The sequence below is a fragment of the Amphibalanus amphitrite genome, unplaced genomic scaffold (assembly GCF_019059575.1).
Source record: "Amphibalanus amphitrite isolate SeventyFive unplaced genomic scaffold, NRLGWU_Aamphi_draft 000148F_arrow, whole genome shotgun sequence".
Taxonomy (NCBI): domain Eukaryota; kingdom Metazoa; phylum Arthropoda; class Thecostraca; order Balanomorpha; family Balanidae; genus Amphibalanus; species Amphibalanus amphitrite.
This window is the reverse complement of record NW_024881643.1, coordinates 823,958-842,383: the sequence shown is the minus strand read 5'-3', so window position 1 is coordinate 842,383 and position 18,426 is coordinate 823,958. Positions and strand designations below refer to the sequence as shown.

At 52.7% G+C, this 18,426-nt stretch overlaps 2 protein-coding genes across 7 annotated transcripts; both read right to left on the bottom strand.

Moving 5' to 3' along the window:
* Positions 1-12: 12 nt before the first annotated feature.
* On the bottom strand, positions 13-4,532 carry LOC122382851 (translin-like). Of its 5 annotated transcripts, none has more exons than XM_043368711.1 (7): positions 4,313-4,532; positions 3,495-3,575; positions 3,008-3,101; positions 2,529-2,625; positions 1,940-2,055; positions 902-981; positions 13-579 (listed from the first exon to the last, which is right to left on the bottom strand). In XM_043368711.1, exons 2-7 carry the CDS (start codon positions 3,570-3,572, stop codon positions 361-363), a joined length of 684 nt encoding a protein of 227 aa, XP_043224646.1. In that variant the 5' UTR covers positions 3,573-3,575; positions 4,313-4,532; the 3' UTR covers positions 13-360. The 5 variants fall into 5 exon arrangements, with proteins under 5 accessions (XP_043224646.1, XP_043224645.1, XP_043224643.1 ...); XM_043368710.1 differs by having other exon boundaries at positions 4,455-4,495; XM_043368708.1 differs by having other exon boundaries at positions 1,940-2,058; positions 4,313-4,480.
* A 438-nt stretch (positions 4,533-4,970) lies between these two features.
* LOC122382850 (protein MMS22-like) lies at positions 4,971-18,323 on the bottom strand. 2 transcript variants are annotated; one of them, XM_043368705.1, is made up of 22 exons: positions 18,090-18,323; positions 16,309-16,461; positions 15,938-16,074; positions 15,539-15,708; positions 15,209-15,329; positions 14,392-14,625; positions 13,924-14,136; positions 13,530-13,646; positions 12,715-12,959; positions 12,242-12,488; positions 11,835-11,933; positions 11,329-11,509; positions 10,945-11,085; positions 10,079-10,265; positions 9,562-9,802; positions 8,965-9,114; positions 8,513-8,629; positions 8,102-8,218; positions 7,699-7,812; positions 7,381-7,562; positions 6,919-7,110; positions 4,971-5,523 (listed from the first exon to the last, which is right to left on the bottom strand). In XM_043368705.1, the coding sequence occupies exons 1-22, from the start codon at positions 18,184-18,186 to the stop codon at positions 5,445-5,447; spliced, it is 3,534 nt and encodes a 1,177-aa protein (XP_043224640.1). In that variant the 5' UTR covers positions 18,187-18,323; the 3' UTR covers positions 4,971-5,444. The 2 variants fall into 2 exon arrangements, with proteins under 2 accessions (XP_043224640.1, XP_043224641.1); XM_043368706.1 differs by lacking the exon at positions 18,090-18,323 and having other exon boundaries at positions 16,309-17,371.
* Positions 18,324-18,426: the final 103 nt, after the last annotated feature.

Sequence of the window (18,426 nt, the reverse complement as noted above, 5' to 3'; positions counted from 1 at the left end):
CTCAAAGATAGATAGATCCCTTATGTATTTAATGCAAAGATGTGTACATGGCAATTCCCTATTGCATGATGTTCATGGGTAACTCTATTCAAAGCCATGCCATTCCCGCGCTGAAATGATACAACTCAACTGACACATCGCGTGCCTCTTCCCGAGACACCGCTGAACTGACAGATCAGATCATCACAAACCACTAAAACAAGAACCCAACAAAGTAAGGCGACATCCGATCCGCGCAACGCACCTATGACAGAACATTATCAAAAGATCACAGACCCCGCCGTGACTGGTTCCCACCCACGACGCTAGTGGAGACGCTCCCCCCTGACTGGAGGACGCCCGCGTCCGCACCGCCAGCGGCTACGTCTCCTGCTTTGGCTTCAGCCCTCGGATCGACAGGTCGTACACCACCTCCTCCACCTTCTTCAGGTCGTACTTGAGGCCGTCGAAGCGCTTGCGTAGGTTGTCGTTCTTCAGGTTGAGCAGTCTGAAGCCGGCGCTGAGCTCGCTGAGGAACTGCGCCACCCGGAACGGGCGCAGGTAGTCGCCCGCCGTGACGCTGTTCACCACGAACCGCGACTGAAACACGTAACGAACGGTTATCTATCGTCACGGCAGTCATACGGAGACAACGACAGATATGAGAATAAAGAATTGTATGAAGAAATACGGAGCCGAAACCGCAAAAAAAAAACACGTAGCCATTATAGCGAAACGCACAATACCAAAGGGCTCTCGATAACTTGGTCAACCATTTGGGTTGAAAGGTATTTGCGAGAACAGCAGTGTGTGGCTTCGATAGACTAGTGTTGCTTTGTTCATTTTCAATACGCAATGCGCACTTGATTCAATAAAGTACAAACATAACCGATAAGCAGCATTTAATTCCTAGCATACGTACCAGTTCTGAAGACAACATAAGTAGTCCGGCCAGGTAATCTTCAAGGTCCAGAATGAAACCATCCTCCTTGTTGAGAGCAACTGCAGAGTACACGAGATGATTCAAAGGAAATTATGATGAAAAGCAACTCGTGATGAAATCTATAAATGGATGCTAGTCACCCAAATGTCTAGATTTTAATATGGGCATATGGCCCATTTATAGAAATGGGGAGGAAGAAACCTCCGGTCGCGTATGACTGCGCATTAAGTTCAGAACTGAAATAGCTGACTTTTGAGATGCCAACACTCAACAGAATATGATCGGCAATAAACGTGAAGTCAGCTAATCTCAGCTTCGACTAAAGTAACCCACAGTCGAAGCTACACACGTATAACATTCAGGTGGGACAAATTAACCCACGTCCTTTGTGTGTGTGTGTGTGGGGGGGGGGCGACGATCGGCTGTTATAAGGTGGTCGGGCCGGACAGCGTCGAGCCGGCATTGTCGCGATACGCTCGATTGCGAGGATGGGAGACAAAGTGGAACTGTGCGATGGCGAAAAGCGGCCCGGATGGTTTGGGCCTGTCGGTTGAAAGGTGGCCGGGACGATACCGCCCGGTCGGTTGTGGAGGGTTTGGGATGGTGGCGCCTGGTCGGTTGTGGAGGGTTTGGGATGGTGGCGCCCGGTCGGTTGTGGAGGGTTTGGGATGGTGGCGCCCGGTCGGTTGGGGGGGGGGGTTGGGATGGTGGCGCCCGGTCGGTTGGGGGGGGGGGTTGGGATGGTGGCGCCCGGTCGGTTGGGAGGGTTTGGGATGGTGGCGCCCGGTCGGTTGGGAGGGGGGGGGGTTGGGATGGTGGCGCCCGATCGGTTGGGAGGGTTTGGGATGGTGGCGCCCGGTCGGTTGTGGAGGGTTTGGGATGGTGGCGCCCGGTCGGTTGGGAGCCAGGACGGTGCCGCCCGGCTGGTCGATAAATGCCTGGATGTCAGCCAGAACGGACCGAACGGATCAAACGGAGGCCTGGTGGCACTAGCGCAGATGAGACTAGCGCACCCACCTCCAATGGCGTCGGCTACCATCTGCTGCGTGGCCAGCTGCTCCGTCTCCAGATAGACGAGCAGCGCCGCCACAAACGCCATTCGCTGCGTGACGAACCGCCAGTGGTCGTGAAACCTGCCGGACGGCGCAGCGTCACACAGGCGAGCACACCCGGGCGGGACCGGCGGGCAATGCGGCTAAATGAGACGCTAGAGGTAACCTGGTGCGGTGACTAAAAGGTTTATGGGCACAAATTTCTCAACAGGAATTGTTTATCTGGTTTTGTCGTCCTTACATTGAACGACATAATATTCAACCCAGTTTCCTCTATTTTTATAGCCATAGTTAGATGTACAAAGGTACTTCATGTAATAAACCGGAAAGGATTGCGGTAAGTTTCATCAACACTTATCACAACACAATGGATCCTGGCTGAACACAAATTGATTACAACAGATCCCCATACACCATCAAAGGTAACCAACTAAATATAACATATTAGGCATACCGACGAGATACCAAGCAATACGAGGAAGCTAGCTATACGATTCGGTCGGCCTAGCGCTAATTGACTTGCTTGCAAATGCACTTGTAATTTAGTTGCTCACCTGTAATACTGGTCCTTCGGTACCTTCTTCGAGAGAGCAGCATAATGCTCCTTTATTGTCGGGTACAAGCCCTTGGCTTTCTCACATATGGCAGGAACTGGAAAACGCCAAACAATTATTTTGGTAACCTCACACAGGCATTACCTACATAAACACAATCGTGAAATCGGTAACAAAAACATATCTACCATTGCTTAGCCAAAGTACAATTGCAAAGTAGGTAGTAGGATGTCCTAAGAGTCCCTCATTCAGAAAAAAAAACTAAAAAATATGTACACAAACAAACACAAAACACTAAAAAAATCAAGACTATGAATATCATATGGGAGTGAAATGATGAATGCTTGTGAACAACATTCATTGGGCAGTTTGAGACGCGTCAATTGGGAATTTCCAATGTTCAGGATTCATAATAAATAGAGGACAGAAGGGTCTGTTAAACAGTGCCGTCTCTCAGTAGCCAGCAGCCGGCGACTCACTGTTCTGAATGCCGTCCTGCTGGTGAACCGACTGCAGCAGTGTGGTCATCTCCCGGGCCGTCTGCTCCAGCTCACGGACCTGAGAGCGGATCTCCTGACAAACATGGGCAAAACAGGTGATGCACTGTCTCACTGCAGCAGCCGAATGATTTAACTTCCAACAGACAACCAATTGAAGAGTTGATTAAAAGCACATTTACTGCCACCAGGTGCCAGCATAAGTCTTATACCTATCTATCTGAAGTCTGGAGAGTAGATATGTATAGTGTATACCTATATGGTATCAGATGCAGTCAATGCTATTGATTTCACTTCTAGCACCCAGCAGCTCAACGAGATTTTAAACAACAGTCCTTACTAAAATGTTCTCTCAACTCAAACTGAGCAATAGTATTAGCAAGACATTGTTATTTTTCCAGCTGAGAGCATGTAGCAGTAAGGCCCCAGTCGAAGAAGGTATCATGAAAAAAATTGTCAAAATGCTTACCTCTCTTAGGCTTTGTTCATCTTCCATGTATGCACTATACTGCAGGAAGACATCGCTCAGATTATTCGAGCTGTCCATTATCTAAAAATAAGAAAAAATGGATGTTTATTAAATATATCCATGCATAGGTAACTGTAGCCTTTAATAGGTATGTACTATTTTCACATTAAAGTGACCATCTCACCTTAACATTAGTTTTGAGTTGAGATAGCCAAAATGGGGTCCCTGGCTTGCACTAACCGCTTAGGGTATCTACATATTTACTTTAGGTCCGCCATCCGCAAAACAGACGGATTAATAAAAGCCATTCACAAGATATTCTATCTAAGGCCTCCTGATTTCACTTCTGATACTTATTCCTTTTAGAAACCAATTTAAAAGCACCAGTACACTATTTACTATTTACCATCACCACCAACCTATCCCTCTCACTTCTGACCAGAACTGTGCAGTGCGCGCATCAAAAGACCGTCCAAGGTTGAGCGAATTTACGAATGATGCTAAGTTGTTAAAGAAGTGACGTCACAGGATTGAGGAAATTTAACGACGATACAAAATTGTAAGGAAAGTGACGTCAAATTACTTGTTGCCATGGCGCAAAAGAGGGATTCGACCAATGATAGCTTAATTTATTCTGGGTGAAAACAGCCATGGGAAGATTTGTCTAGATGCAAATTTATCCTAGAATCACGAATACATAATAAATGTGATGTTTTAGCTAAATCAAATTGAAATATTGAAAGTCAGAAGAATGATAATTGTCGCGCAAATTTGAGTTGATTGTGATAGGTGTGACAAGGCAGTATGGCGAAACTTACCGTTCTATCTTCAGGAATGTTTAGATCAATTGTAAGGCAGGGGTAGTATGTAAATCAAAATTAATAAAAATTAATGGATCTTTGTGTAATTTGACCTGTCAAGGAGAGCGCCCAGCGCACAACACAGACCAAAACCACGGACCAAAACAATGCCGAGCGCGCGCACACGCGCGTGGGAGTCACTCTGCGCCGCATATGTCACGATTGCGTCGTTCTCACTATTTCGCTGTCCGCTATTCCACTGCCAGCCCAGAAAATACAATTCAACCGCTAACCCGCAGCCATAACCTGTGAAATATCGACCATAGCTCAACAACCACCACAAAGTCAATCGAGACTAGTGACATCATTCGAAGGTGGGACAGCCGTAGCTTTGGTCATGCCGGCTAATGTGAATGTAAAAAGAGTGTGCTTGAGGTCTCACCAGTGAGTGATCACTGATCCTCACTGATCAGTGAGTGACGCCGGTTTAGGCGTCGTGCCTTACGGGCACTGACTGTGACCAAACTGTGACCACGACTCATCCCTGTGGTTTGTGAGGTGAACGATCCGTGCGCCCCGTGGGAAACGAGGTGGGCTAGCTGGTTATCCGATTTAACTTGGGTCACCTTTCTGGTCCAAGGTGGCAGCTTACCGTGACTAGTCGCACCGTCAAAGATCGTAATGCGAATGTCTGTATGAGTAACACCGCCAAAAATTGACAGTTCCTTCATTCTATTACTGGCGAACGATAATTCACCTGCAACAGGGTACGTGAAACGCCGTTGCATAAATGATTGTTCGTACTTGCATGCATTGCCGAAACATCCGGGATACATCACGATGAATAGCGTCCAGTTGCAATACAACGCGTCAAAGATCACAATACAAAAAAGTCGTATGAGCGTTCAACGGATAGCGAGCACGCGTAGGCGACAGAAATGTTGACGGTTGAGCGCACAGTTCGAACAGTCTTCCACAATACGCAAAATATCGGCAGCGTGGAATGAGAATCTGAACGCGACACTTGGTTACACGCCACGGTACGCACACTGCACTGACATGAGTATCACTCTCGCACAGAACTATCACAGCCGTGGAACTCGCGTTCAGCCTCTAACCGCTAGGAATCCTAACGGCGCTCGGTGCCCGTCTAGCAGCCGTTGTCCGCCGTTGGTGCGATAATTTCCCCAACCGCTGCCAGACGGCGCTGCACTCGCGCCAGCCCGTTCCTGGGAAAGAAACAGCTCAGTCAGGATGCAGCAAACAAGAGCCAGCTAGGCGGAGGCCAGCGGCACATGGAGGTAATACAGGTCGGGACTCATCACACGGGTCGCCGATATCGGAACTATGCAAGAAAATCTGACACTTTGCTGACCGAATCACCGCAAACAACATCCATTATTTACTTAAGAAATTTCTTTATTACGGAGCGAGCGAAGCGAGCGGAGTCTTTCCTTAGATTAACGGAAATTTCTGAGTATGAGCGGCCGGCCGGCCGTGCGGACGCTTTTGCGAGGCTTATATCTCAGCAACCACTTGACCGATTTACACGCAGTAATTTTTGTAGGGTAGCTCCATTCCTTCTACCAAGTATTGGACTATTCCCGATGCATGTGGGTGACCCATTTTGCACGTGCCACGTGCAGAACGAAGAGGTGTCAGTTTTGTAATTGTTGCAATATCTCGGTAACTACTTGGCCGATTGCGCTGAAAGTTGGCATGTAGGTAGGCACCCACTAGGCACTGCATATCCATGTGCCAGAGTTGGGGTGCTGCTGCACGTGCGCACGTGCAGGGGTCGTTTCCAGATCTGGAGAACGGCTGGACCGATGGCGCTCAAATTTGGTACACGTTTAGGGACCAGTTAGTAGGGTGCCGTGCACAAGTCAGTTGGGACCCATTTGCACAAATCAGTTGGGTCAGTTGGGACCCATTTTGCACGTGCGCACGTGCAGGGTGCCGCTTCCAGATCTCGAGAACGGCTGGGCCGATCGTGCTCAAATTTGGCACATCGCTAGAGACCGGTTAGTAAGGTGCCATGCACAAGTCAGTTGGAGGTACCCCCTCGAAATTTCGCACTTGCAAGGCCCACCCTCTCGCTCGCTCCGTTAATCGCCCCAAAAGGCGTTATACTGGTCCTAGTAGGCGTAGCCTGACTCGTGTCCCACTAGCCCCACTGACGCCATCCAACTACATTATTAGTCCCACAAACGCCGCTGGACCACCTTCGTCACCCAACCACCAGAGCATAAGGTCCTCTCCTAGTCTGCTAATACGATCCTCGCCCTACCTGAGGACACGACCCTCTCCCCACCTGGGGAAAATATCCTCCTCCTACCTGGGGAAAATATCCTCCCCCACGTGGGGACACGGTCCTCGCTCTACCTGGGGACACGACCCTCCCCCTACCGGAGGATGGGGCGGTCCTCTCCCTACCTGAACATACAATATTCTCGCCACCTGAGTATACGGTCATGTCCCCACCTGAGTAACCAGTATAAGCAGTCCTCTCCACTCGAGAGAAACTGCATAGGACACTTACCCCACTCGAAGACACGGTCCTTTCCCCACCCGAAAAATACACTTCTCACTCCACGTCTTGACCGTAATGTCCTCTCCCCCACCTGAGTATGCGGTCCTCTCCGACGCCGCGGCGCAGCTCAGTCCTGCGCACGTGGTGCTCTAGGGTGGGCAGCAGGTCACGGGTGAGCGCCGGCGCCAGCACGGCCAGCACCTCGAGCAGCTGGAACACGCGGCCAGAGTGGAACGCCAGCTGGCGATCCAGGAGACGCTCCACCGCCGACGACAGCACCGGCCTGGTGAGAACACGGAGTTGTTTAACGGCCGGATAGTAGGCTGACCGTGAACATAGGAGCTGGGGAGAGTCAGAGGGCCGACAGCACAGGTCGGGCGAGTTAGCGAGTCGGTGCTACTATAAATTACACTCTGTTGTACTAGACTAGATGAAATAGCATACACTCGCTGAAGAACTGCACAGGCACACGATGTAGAGCGGCCTACTCCGAGGTCGATCTGAGCCGGCCCGACGCGTCACCATTACAGCCGTCGATGGCGACTTAGCTGACCTGACGCCGTCGGCCTGCGAGCGGCAGAGCAGTTTGAGCAGATCGGTGGCGGCTCGCTTGGCGCGGGGCTCCTCAAGGCTGAGCAGCAGCTCCAGCAGGGGCGAGGCCGTCCGTCGGGCGACCAGGGCCGTCAGGTGACCGCCGCGGTCCGCCGATACCAGGGCCGACAGACACTGGGCCGCCTGCGGGGAGCGGGGCCACGGCGTCAGATCGGGAGCAGACTGAACGACCGGGCATGTCGCGGGAAAACGGTCGCCATTAATCCACTGTGAACCTAATGTTTGATCACCAGTGAACAGCGATGAAAATATGTCTTACTTGCAGCAGGCTGTCGTGGAACTTTCCACCGATCTTCTGAAGGAACGTTTCCGCCATCATTTGCATGACGAAATCCTTGAACTGTTCAGAGACTTCGTCCGATCTGAATACGTCCTGTAAGAAGAGCTTGTCAACTTCCGGGGTATTTGTGACTTGCTGAATTTTTAGTAGCACACCAGGGACGCTAACTGCCTTTACTGGCATGCCACATGTATACTGTATACACCACCCAGCTGTCAATCATTCAGTTGACAACCAGTTATGAGCAGTTGCTCGATAGACTCCAATTCTGACGAGAGCATATTATACCTCTTTCCTTTATGACAGCCCGTGACCATATAGACCACCACTACCCGAGCCCCTTCCTCGGCCGTAACCCCCCATCCCAGCCCGATCCACCCACCAGCAGGGGGTGCGAGTCGCTCGGAAACCGGTACATGTAATGCACCAGCGTGTCCTTCACGAAGCGCCGGTAAGACTTCTCCGTGGCGTACTCGGCCCGAGCGATACCGGCCAGGAACTGTCGGCGCAGCCGGGAGGGCGCGAGTCAGTATCAGTGGGTGTGGGATTTGTGACGGAAGCGGAGGCAGCGAATAACGAATAAAATACTTTCAAAAAAGCGAAGAGTAAAACGTCAACAATGTTTTCATTACAGCATGAGCAGTATAGCAATATTTGTATGCACTATAACCTTACACAGCTTCTAAATCTCTAAAGCGGCAAAGTAAGTATTCAACTGAAAACAGTTTTAATTAATGACTGATTCGTGCAGATGTGAATCCACCGTGAAATGACAGCCACGTCGGCAACTGACCAGCGGTATGGACCGAGCGAGGGCGTTCCTCATGGACGGCGCCAGCGCCTTCTCCGAGTTGTAGACGGCCGGCGGTAGCAGCAGACGCTGGATGATGCTCACCACCTTCCGCAGCTCCTGCCGGTGGAAATACACAATGTGGGAATATAACGAGTACGGCAATAAGTGGATGACAGCGGTAGATAGTCAAGCCAACTTGGAAAAATAATTGAACAATAGACAGCTGTTTCAACTTTCAACGGTATTTTATGGCGCAGTATTAAAAAAAAAATACATATCAATACAGCTTGATCAATTCCATGACTCATGCGATAATTATCTGGGCTCAACAGCTCCTTAACTAAATTTGTAGCAGTTAAAAACATGGTTTACTGTCACACAATAACCGGCAAGAAATGTGTAGTAAGATGCGATCCGAGCCCGTGACACACACTACGGCATGTCCCGCTTACCAGAACGTTGATGAGGTGTTTCACCACCAGACCAAAGACCAGGAACAGGTGCGACAGACCGGGCGAGGCTGCCCGCGGACCGCGCAGGTAGGCGTCGATGAAGGCCAGGTCCGAGAAGATGGCGTTCACGCGCTCACGGCCCTCCTTACTCTGTGGGCAGGGCGGCGCGTCAGACACCAGCATCATGTACCCGAGACGTAGACGGTACCATAGACGGTCATGCAGCGCTGCCGGCGGAAAGTAAAGTAAACGTGGCATAGAGTTCGAGCTATTAAGACAATTATAACAAATGTCAATATATACAGTACACAATATCATATGAACTTTAAGTTAAAAGGAATACAAAAACCTGCATTAGAAAAGAAGTGTAAAAAAGCATGCGTAGGAAATTATATAGAAAGAATCGTAACATTAAGTGACATGTCAACATAAAAAATCACGTCGGCCAGTAAAGGAGTGAAACAGCGGATACCGGCCAGCGTCTTCATCGGGCTCACCACCTCCTTCCCCTCCCATAAGATCTGCTCCATTGCTCAATCACCCCTTCATGGACACGCTTGACTCCATCTAACCACGTGCACAATCCCTCCCACGGACCTGTTCGGCCAGCCTGGCCAGCCGCTCGGTGAACTGCCGCGCGGTGGTCGGGTCGGCTGGGGGTCCGGCCGGCACCAGCGCCGGCTCCCTGCGCGCCACGGCCGCCGTCATCGGGCCCAGCTCCGCCAGGTCGGCGCCGCCGGCCCAGCAGCGCAGCCACAGCCGCACCAGGCCGTCCCGGCCGGCGGCCAGCCGCTCCGGCGCCGCCGCCAGCAGCTCCGTCACGTACGCCGCGCACACACTGAAACACAGGCCGAGAGGAGATAGAGCAGCTTAGTCTCTTTACAAGTGCGTAATGTATCCCTCACTGTTTCGAGCATTATCATATGAATGGGACGAGTAAAACACAAGCAGAACACCGGAAAAAGGAGCGAGATCACGAACCAGTTTAATGAAATGAAAAGTAGGCAGTAGATACTGACACGGACGTTTCGTCAGACAGCTACAAGCAGCCAGGAAGAGACACCCTCCCACACAGCGCTGCCTCCCTCCGTGGTAAGAGGTAAGCGTAGCTCACCTGGGTGTGACAGTGTCCGCTGTAAAGTGGTGCAGCTCGCAGCCCGCGCCGGGCACCAGGGTGAGCGTGGCCGCCAGCTGCGCGAGCTCCGGCGGCGGGCTGGCGGACAGCGCCAGGGTGTGTAACAGCGGCGCCACTAGCCGCAGCCGCTCCGTCAGCTGACTGTACTGCTCCTTACGAGTCACCACTGTGGGCGAACGGGGGAGAAGTCAGGGCGCGGGAGGGGTCAGGGCGCGGGGAGAGATCAAGGCACGGGGGAGGTCAGGGCGAGGAGAGAAGTCAGGTCACAGGGGAAAGGTCAGGGCACGGAGAGGTCAGGGCACGGAGAGGTCAGGGCACGGAGAGGTCAGGGCACGGAGAGGTCAGGGCACGGAGAGGTCAGGGCACGGAGAGGTCAGGGCACGGAGAGGTCAGGGCACGGAGAGGTCAGGGCACGGAGAGGTCAGGGCACGGAGAGGCCAGGGCACGGAGAGGTCAGGGCACGGAGACGTCAGGGCACGGAGAGGTCAGGGCACGGAGAGGTCAGGGCAAGAGAGCGGACAGGGCATGGGGAGCGGTCAGGGCGCGGGGAGAGGTCAGGTCAAAGACTACCCAGGCAGAGCCACCATCATCGACAGTACGAACTGCTAACGCGACTGCGAGTAATGGGTAGTGTCGTTCGATAGAAAACAAATATACGGGTGAGCTTGTTCGATGAGCTACGGTAAGCCGGTGCTTGAGTATAATACGCTTATAACGAAGTTTCAGTACACGTTCATCCGACAGCTATTACTCACTCGATACGTAAAACCAATGATCTAGGATAAGTCACGACGCGAGGCACCATCACAAAGCGACTTCTGCCTCTCCCGTGCCCTGCTCCGTACCTTCCGTGTCCACGATGTGTGCCATGGGTTGCAGCTGCTGGATATTTCCCAGCAGTTTTCCGGCGATCTGCAGCAGCACGGAGAGGCCGCGGGCCAGCTCCGACGGACCACAGCAGCCCAGGTACGCACGCCACCCGGACGCTGCCAAAAAGAGTGACAAATGTCAACGACAGGTCAAGGTGGTATTTTTATACGATGCTTGTAGTCGTGTCAATGTTAATACAATTTATACCGAATGAAGCCAGCGAAACCTTTTTCACAAAGCCAAACGCACGCTACCCTTCGCGTCATGTACCTATTTATGGTCTCTTATGAACACTTAGCAGTCAGCAACCCAGCACCCTCCTAGCCTAGCTGTTGACCGGCGCCCAGTTCTCCACTCACTGACGAGCTGGTACTCGGACTTGTCGATCCGCGGACTGGCGCGCACTAGTTCCGAGCACTCCTCCCAGTAGGCAGCGACCAGAGCCGGAGAAAACGGCCGGGCGTCGGCGGCCGCACGCAGCTCCCGGTCCGCCTGCGCGGCGGCCGCGGCGGCCACAGCGCCCACGTCCCGGCCGGACTCCTGGGAACAGGGGAAGGTCAGGCCACTACTGGGACCACAGTGCACAATGCACATACCAGCTGACAAGCAGGAGCGGCCTTAAACAGACCACCAAACACCCGCAGTATGAAGGAATAGCATGAATATGAGTTCCTATCGTAACTTCAAAAGAAGCGAGATAAGCTATGAAACTCGCTCAATAACGCAGGACGCAAAAAAACTTGGAATTACATTTTAAGTAAGCGCGTGCACATTTAAATGCAATAATCTACAATCATGTGCCCGGTGTGAAAAGGTACGACTTGTCTGGCAATATGCAAAGCTAGCACTACCTGATTCAGCTTACCAAGAGCAGGTGAGCGGCGGCGAAGTAGGCTCGACAGACAAGGATCTCGTGAGCCGACGACTCGCTGACCTGAGACAGGAACGAGATGAACTTGTCCACCTGAAACGCAGGGTCAAAGTTGAGTTTTGCCACTGCATATCTTATCACCTCATCTCATCTCATTACCAGAAACTGCACTTCTCAGTTTATTGTAAACATGCCGCTTAATTCAGTCTACGGCCGCCTGACCGTTTGCTTATAACTAACTCGTCAATGCGTTATGAGATACAGTTTCAAGTCTTATAAATAATTAAAACAAATTTAAAGCATCCACCCAAATCCCGGCTTCTGTCTCTACTAGCAGCGACCACATCCAACTGCCTCTCCTATCCCCACCAAGCCTCCATGACCCTCTTCCCGTCACCCACCAGCTGTAGGTCGTCGGGCACCAGGTGTATCAGCGTCAGGAACAGTGTGCAGGCGGCGCGCAGCCCTGCCGCCGACAGTTGCACCGCCCGCTTGGCGTGCAGTCGGAGCAGCACGCGGCCGCGCAGCTGGCGCCAGCAGTCGGCGCCGGCCGCCAGCTGCGCCGGCAGCAGCAGCAGGTACTGGCCGAAACTGTCCTCGGGCGGCGGCGGCTCCGAGACCGACTCCCACCAGCGCCGACCCGACCGGCTGGCAGAGAGCAGGGCGAGGTGAGGTTCGATGATGAATTATGGTCACAAACTGCTGCATCATCCAGCCAGAAACACCACCCAGTTGAGAACGGAACTAATACTAGGCACCACAGGCACTACTTGAAATATAACACTTGATAGCTTCGGGCAATTTTCTAACGTAGGTACTCAACTCTAAACGGGCTAGCTGAAGATATCACGTCTAGCCACCTGCTACAACTCACGGCACTGTGGAGGTCATCTGGAGGACGGAGACGGGTCCGGGCGGCTGCGGCCTGACCAGCCGGCGCACCACTACCTCCCAGAGCGTGTTGGAGAGCGCCGGCGTGGCGCCCCAGAGCTCAGTGAGCCGACCGCACAGCGCCAGCACACAGCGTAGCCGCCGCTCGCCGCCGGCCGGATCCTCTGTCTCCGCGGCGCCGGCGGCGGCCCAGACCAGAGACAGCAGCAGCGACGTGTTACGGTCACACTGTGACAGACAGGGGGCGTGTTACGGTCACACTGTTACGGACACAGGTGTTACGGTCACACTGTAACGGACACAGGGGATGTGTTACGGTCACACTGTGACAGACACAGGGGACGTGTTTTGGTCACCCTGTAACAGACACAGGGGACGTGCTACGAACTTACGGTCACCCTGTAACGGACACAGGGGGGGGGCGTGTTACGGTCACACTGTGACGGACAGCAGCGGGGACATGTTTCGGTCACACTGTAGCGGACACAGATGACGTGTTTTGGTCACCCTGTAACAGACACAGGGGACGTGCTACGAACTTACGGTCACCCTGTAACAGACACAGGGGACGTGCTACGAACTTATGGTCACCTTGTAACAGACACAGGGGGACGTGTTACAGTCCCACTGTAATAGAAACACTGAAGGGTTGGTGGCGGCTCTGTGCATTACCGAGAGCCGTTTGAGCTACATGTCCAGCCAGATTAAAGAACCATGCAAGATATAAAATGGATATTGGACAGAGATTACGCCCGGTGCCGCCGGAGTCCGATGAGGCTGTTGTTTTGGCCCACGTACCGTGAGGTCAGGTTTGAACGTGTCCTGGTCGTCGTACCGAAACACGTCACTCAGAGAAGACATGAGCCAGGTGAGGAACAGCGGCGCCTCTGACCACTCCGTCTCCATCAGCGGAAACTGGAAACAACACGGCACGTCAGCAAGATAACGGGAAGGCAGCGCCCGCTGCTTCCAACAAAATGTTACCCTAATGGGGATCAACCACAAACTTTATGCAATAATTGCCGATTCATTTATAACAGACTAGAACAACATTTCAATGACTATAAGGAAATTTTCTATAAGTGACAATGAAGTTTCATTGCTGGAAAATTATCAAAGCGTCTTCTCTTCTTTCAAGTCACATCACCCACGCAATCACCCTCCCTGGTGCATCTTCGCTCAGTCCGCTCACCTCATCGGCCAGGGTGGCCTCCGGGAAGGGTGGCGGCGGGGTGAGGATGCGGGCAAACAGCGGCTCCAGTTCGGCCCACAGGCCGGCCGGCCCGCCGGGGCCCGTCGCCGCCGAGCGCCCGCCGGGCCCCAGCAGCCGCCGCAGCGCCAGCCACGCGCCCTTCTCACAGCCGCAGGAGAACGCACAGGTGTCGGCCAGTTCGGCCAGGGGCGTCTGCACGCAGGGCGGGAGCAAGGGGTGTCGGTCACGCCAGCGAACAACAGCCATTGCGTTTCGCGTGTTGGATAAAAGAGTCTGGTACGAACTACGACTAATTTAGTTTGAAACCTGTTGAATTGCTAGACAAAGAGCAACGCAACGTCAAGCACTATTGCCACTATGACCATTTAAGATCCAAATAAATCAGAAAACCGTAAGAGCAATTCTCCAAACAGGCTGCCTCCGCAGCGGCCACCGGTCGCCTCTCACCTCTCTCATCTTGTTGTGCGCCAGAACGGCCAGTTCCCAGGCGAGCGCGTGGGCGGCACGGCGCCACCGGTGCCGGCCGGGCACGGCGGACAGCCAGGGCACCGTCGGTCCGCCGGGCGAGTCGCGCGGCGGCGGCTGGTCGCTGAGATCGCTCAGCCGGGCCAGCGCGGACACGGAGAGCACACGCAGGTCCAGCCGCAGGTGGAACAGCTGGTGGGCGCGCGAGACCAGCGTCTGCAACGGTATGACGAACGATCAGGGTCAGACGGGACCGCACTGACGGGGCTAGATGGGACCGCACAGACGCGGGTGCTAGATGAAACGACACGGCAGGGTTACGTTAGGACCGTTCGAACTCCCGGAGTCAGGTGAGCCCGAACGGTTAGGTCAGGTGGGACGGACGGCTCGAGTTACACTGAATCGCACGGCAGAGGCCGTAATCGGGACCCAAGGCTGGGGACAAATGGGACGGGACGGCCGGCGTCGATTCACCAGAGGCTGCATAAGGAAGTTGAGAAAGGTGGTCGAGAAACAATCATTCGACAGGCCGTGCGCAATGGCTGAATATCTGGCAGAAAACGCAGCGAAGGAAATCAATGAATGATAATTGAATGGCTTGCATATGATGCTATCTACCGCCAGATTGATCAGACTGCAGAATAGATCCATTATGCCCACTCCTAATGTTTACCGAGCTACAGCAGTTGCGCTACGCTGCAGCACGCCTACTAACTACTGATTACCACCAGCCATTCAGTCCACATGCTACAGACTGGCACACGGAAACCGGCAGCTCTGCGACGGAGCGACGACTGACCGGGTCGTGGCAGAGCTCGTCGGCTGGTCCCGGCGGCGCCACGTAGCCGACGCGCCGGTGCAGACGGTGCAGTCCGACCTCGACCTCCTGGCGCCACCCGTCGTCGGTCAGCGCGCCCCGCCTGACGGACGGAAAACACGTCAATGCCCAGCTACGCACCACATGGGCTAAATGGACTGGGTGGAGTAACATGCGATTAAATGAAACTGAAGGTTTGTCTAACATTGATATCTCAATACACATGACGAGGAGCTGCCTGAGCGCCCTAAAATCTCGGCAAACAAAGCAAACAAACAAAACAAACGAACATGAGTCATGACAGTGACTTACTGGTCTATATAGTTGATAAGGGCCCGCATCTTGTTGGTAGCTTTCTGACGTATGCTGTAAAACTCCTGACGCTCATTTCGTGAGTTGGAGCAGGCCACAGCAGCACACTCGACTTCTAGAGTGTATGATGCTTGAGCCATGGAGAGCAGCAAATGCTCGAGCTCCTGACACTGCCGATCAGAGCGAAAAAGGGTCATAACCGACGGTCAGGGCGATATAATAGCTGACTGGTACCTTACTCCTAGGGATCTATGTCTGATATTCACCATTGCCAGAACAGGAGTGGGAAATTTTGACACGGTTCTTCTCATGTCAGGCCACTATGTTCGACTGTTGATCAGTGACTTGATTCTGCTCAAAAGAGCAGCAGATGCTTCCCGATCCGGCACCCAGGCTCACCTCATTCAGCGGCAGGCAGATTGCGGGCTGGGCCGTCTCCAGAGAGAGCTGCTGTCTGACAGCACCACCCCGAAGCAGTGCCCGACCGGGACAGGTGAGCACAGCCTCCTGGCCCTCCTGGGCTGGAGCTCGTCGAGCTGGCAATCACAGGTGGCATCAGTGAGCCACAGGTGGCATGGACAGTACTGGACAAAATTGTGATGAATATTGACAGCACTGCATCAAAATGTCCTAAACATTTGGCAGGCACTGCACAGTACATACACAGTACACACCCATTTGCCTGCAAAATACGTAGGTAAACAAGCTGCATCACTAGGCATATTATATATTAAATATATTATAATACAGCAGTAGGAGCTAAATCTCACCATGGTTTCTGGCCTTTTCCTGTTTTCTGCCTCCAAGGCTGCCAATCAGGGGAGATCCTGGTGGGGAGGCACTTGGAGAGGAACCAGCTGAATACAAGTTACACTCGGTCCATGTTGTGCTGAGTCCATGCTCATCAGAGCTCATCGCAGCTTCTGTTACAAATTAGTGGAGCATGGTCAGTGAAATGAACTGGAGGTAAATATCTGAGTCATGAGCATGAGCCTCTAGGGTGAAACCAGTGCAGCAGAATCTTCTGAGTTCTGAATAAATCCACGTTGGTAGCACGACGTTTTGGATTTATTAAGCGGTGGCTTTACTAACCGGAATAATAATTTTCATTCGAAAAGTGTGCATCGCAGCTCCACAGTTAACTACATAATGGTGTTCCACATTTAACAATCAGTTGCCTAATGCCTTGGATGGTAGGCTGTGCCTTATCACGATGACTGAAAGACACAGTTGAATGCTGTGACCCAATCGTCGCCATAGATGCGATCAATTGTGTGATAGGCGGCACAGTACGCCGTAATACAAGCGGATATGCTAACACTCCTCATTGTCATTGTCCATTTATTCCTATGGAAGTGACCAGCGCACACTACAAAGCTGTCCCAGCAAGCGATGTGCCGTGAAACAATTCCCTTGCCCGAAATTCCGGGCCACAAAAATCAGCGGAACGGTGCGTTCGAGGCTGGCACCTGGCGGGCGCAGCAAGGGCCGGGCAGCGGAGCAACACGTGCCCCGACACATCAGCCTCTTCTTAGCACATGGCGCAGAGCGTTGCGGGGCAATGGGCAACACTTGTCTGGGCACTGCTGGCACGCCTCGGAAGGGCGACGGCACCGAAGCGAGCGGCCCCAGTGGCCCAGGCCCCGCCCTCACCTGATGCACCGAAACGGCGTCCTCTCAGTTCTCTCCGGGGATAGGGAGCGGCGGCGTGCTCCCGAGGAGTGGTTTGAATAGTGACTCGGACCAGTTGACGTGCCATTGATGCGAGGCCGTACAATGAACCATCTGGGTCAGCGAGCGGGTGTCGGAGGGCAGGGCCGAGGGCGGCCGCTTGTTTCGCCAGGTGACGGTCGTCAGCGCTCTCATTCCTCCCGATACTGCATTGGGCAGGAACCCACTCATTGCAGTATTACTCCGCAATGCTCTGCAATATCAATATTCAATAAAGTCTTCCAAACTCATCTCCGCCCCAAGGGTGGAGGCCTCACTTGGGCGGCCGATCCTCCGCTGAGTACTCAGGGCGGCTCACTAGTTCGAGCATGCGACGACCAGGGCGGGGACATCTCCTCCCAACCAAACACACTCCAGGGCGGTGTTTCACGGGACGCTGCTACCACGCTGCTATCAAATTGCGCGAGCTGACGTCACACTTGTGGTAGCGCTGGAGCAATGGGCCTGTTGATGTTTCCATGGAAACCCAATTTGACACGTGTAAAAGCAGCGTGCTGCTATCACCGGTGAAACAGGGCCCTGAACAAGTCCAGAGCCGAGCCAAATCTGCGGTTAGATTTATCAGCCTGCCAAGTCTACTGACTAAATTCTGTGACTGCCATTCGCCAAAAATTATGTGGCCGCCCTGCACAGAAAAATATGGTTGCCACCATGTGCTGAATTTGATGCATGCAAAATTATGGCAGACATGCACTGAAACTTTTGGCGCAATCCCACCACTGACTACAGGCCATTTAACGCCGGAAATAAGACATATTCAGCATAACATGTATTTTTCCAGTCTGGGGAAAGATGTTACTGCAGACTGCAAAACTCGCACCTGGTGGCTTTATTGAGTGGAGACTGGAGTAGCCAGAATTATTAAGCGGATAAGACAAAAATGTTACACGAAAGTTGAAACTTGAAACTGGCAGCATGTCAATACAAATCACTCATACTAATATGACTCGAAATGGCTCAAAGCATGCATAGCATACAGACAACAGAACTAAAACGGTTCAAAATTGTAGGGTATTTGTTCAGAAAAGGTCCAATCTATATTTGTGGCGCCGTTGATATACGAATATGCAGCATAAGGCTAGGTCAGGTTTGATGGTAAATGTCAAGTTTAAGTCCTAAGCAGATTTCATGGATAATTTTTTCATATTTTTACATAA

Bases quoted from the DNA above. Each gene is read 5' to 3' on its own strand.
- LOC122382851 (XM_043368707.1), bottom strand. The intron at 982-1,939 runs GTGGGTGCGCTA...TGTACTCTGCAG, and splicing joins GGTAGCCGACGCCATTGGAG to TTGCTCTCAACAAGGAGGAT. The intron at 580-901 runs GTACGTATGCTA...TACGTGTTTCAG, and splicing joins TTATGTTGTCTTCAGAACTG to TCGCGGTTCGTGGTGAACAG.
- LOC122382850 (XM_043368705.1), bottom strand. From the start codon at position 18,186: ATGCTGCCAGTTTCAAGTTTCAACTTTCGTGTAACATTTTTGTCTTAT. The intron at 13,647-13,923 runs GTGAGCGGACTG...TGTTGTTTCCAG, and splicing joins AGGCCACCCTGGCCGATGAG to TTTCCGCTGATGGAGACGGA. The intron at 10,266-10,944 runs GTACGGAGCAGG...GTTCGCCCACAG, and splicing joins ACACATCGTGGACACGGAAG to TGGTGACTCGTAAGGAGCAG.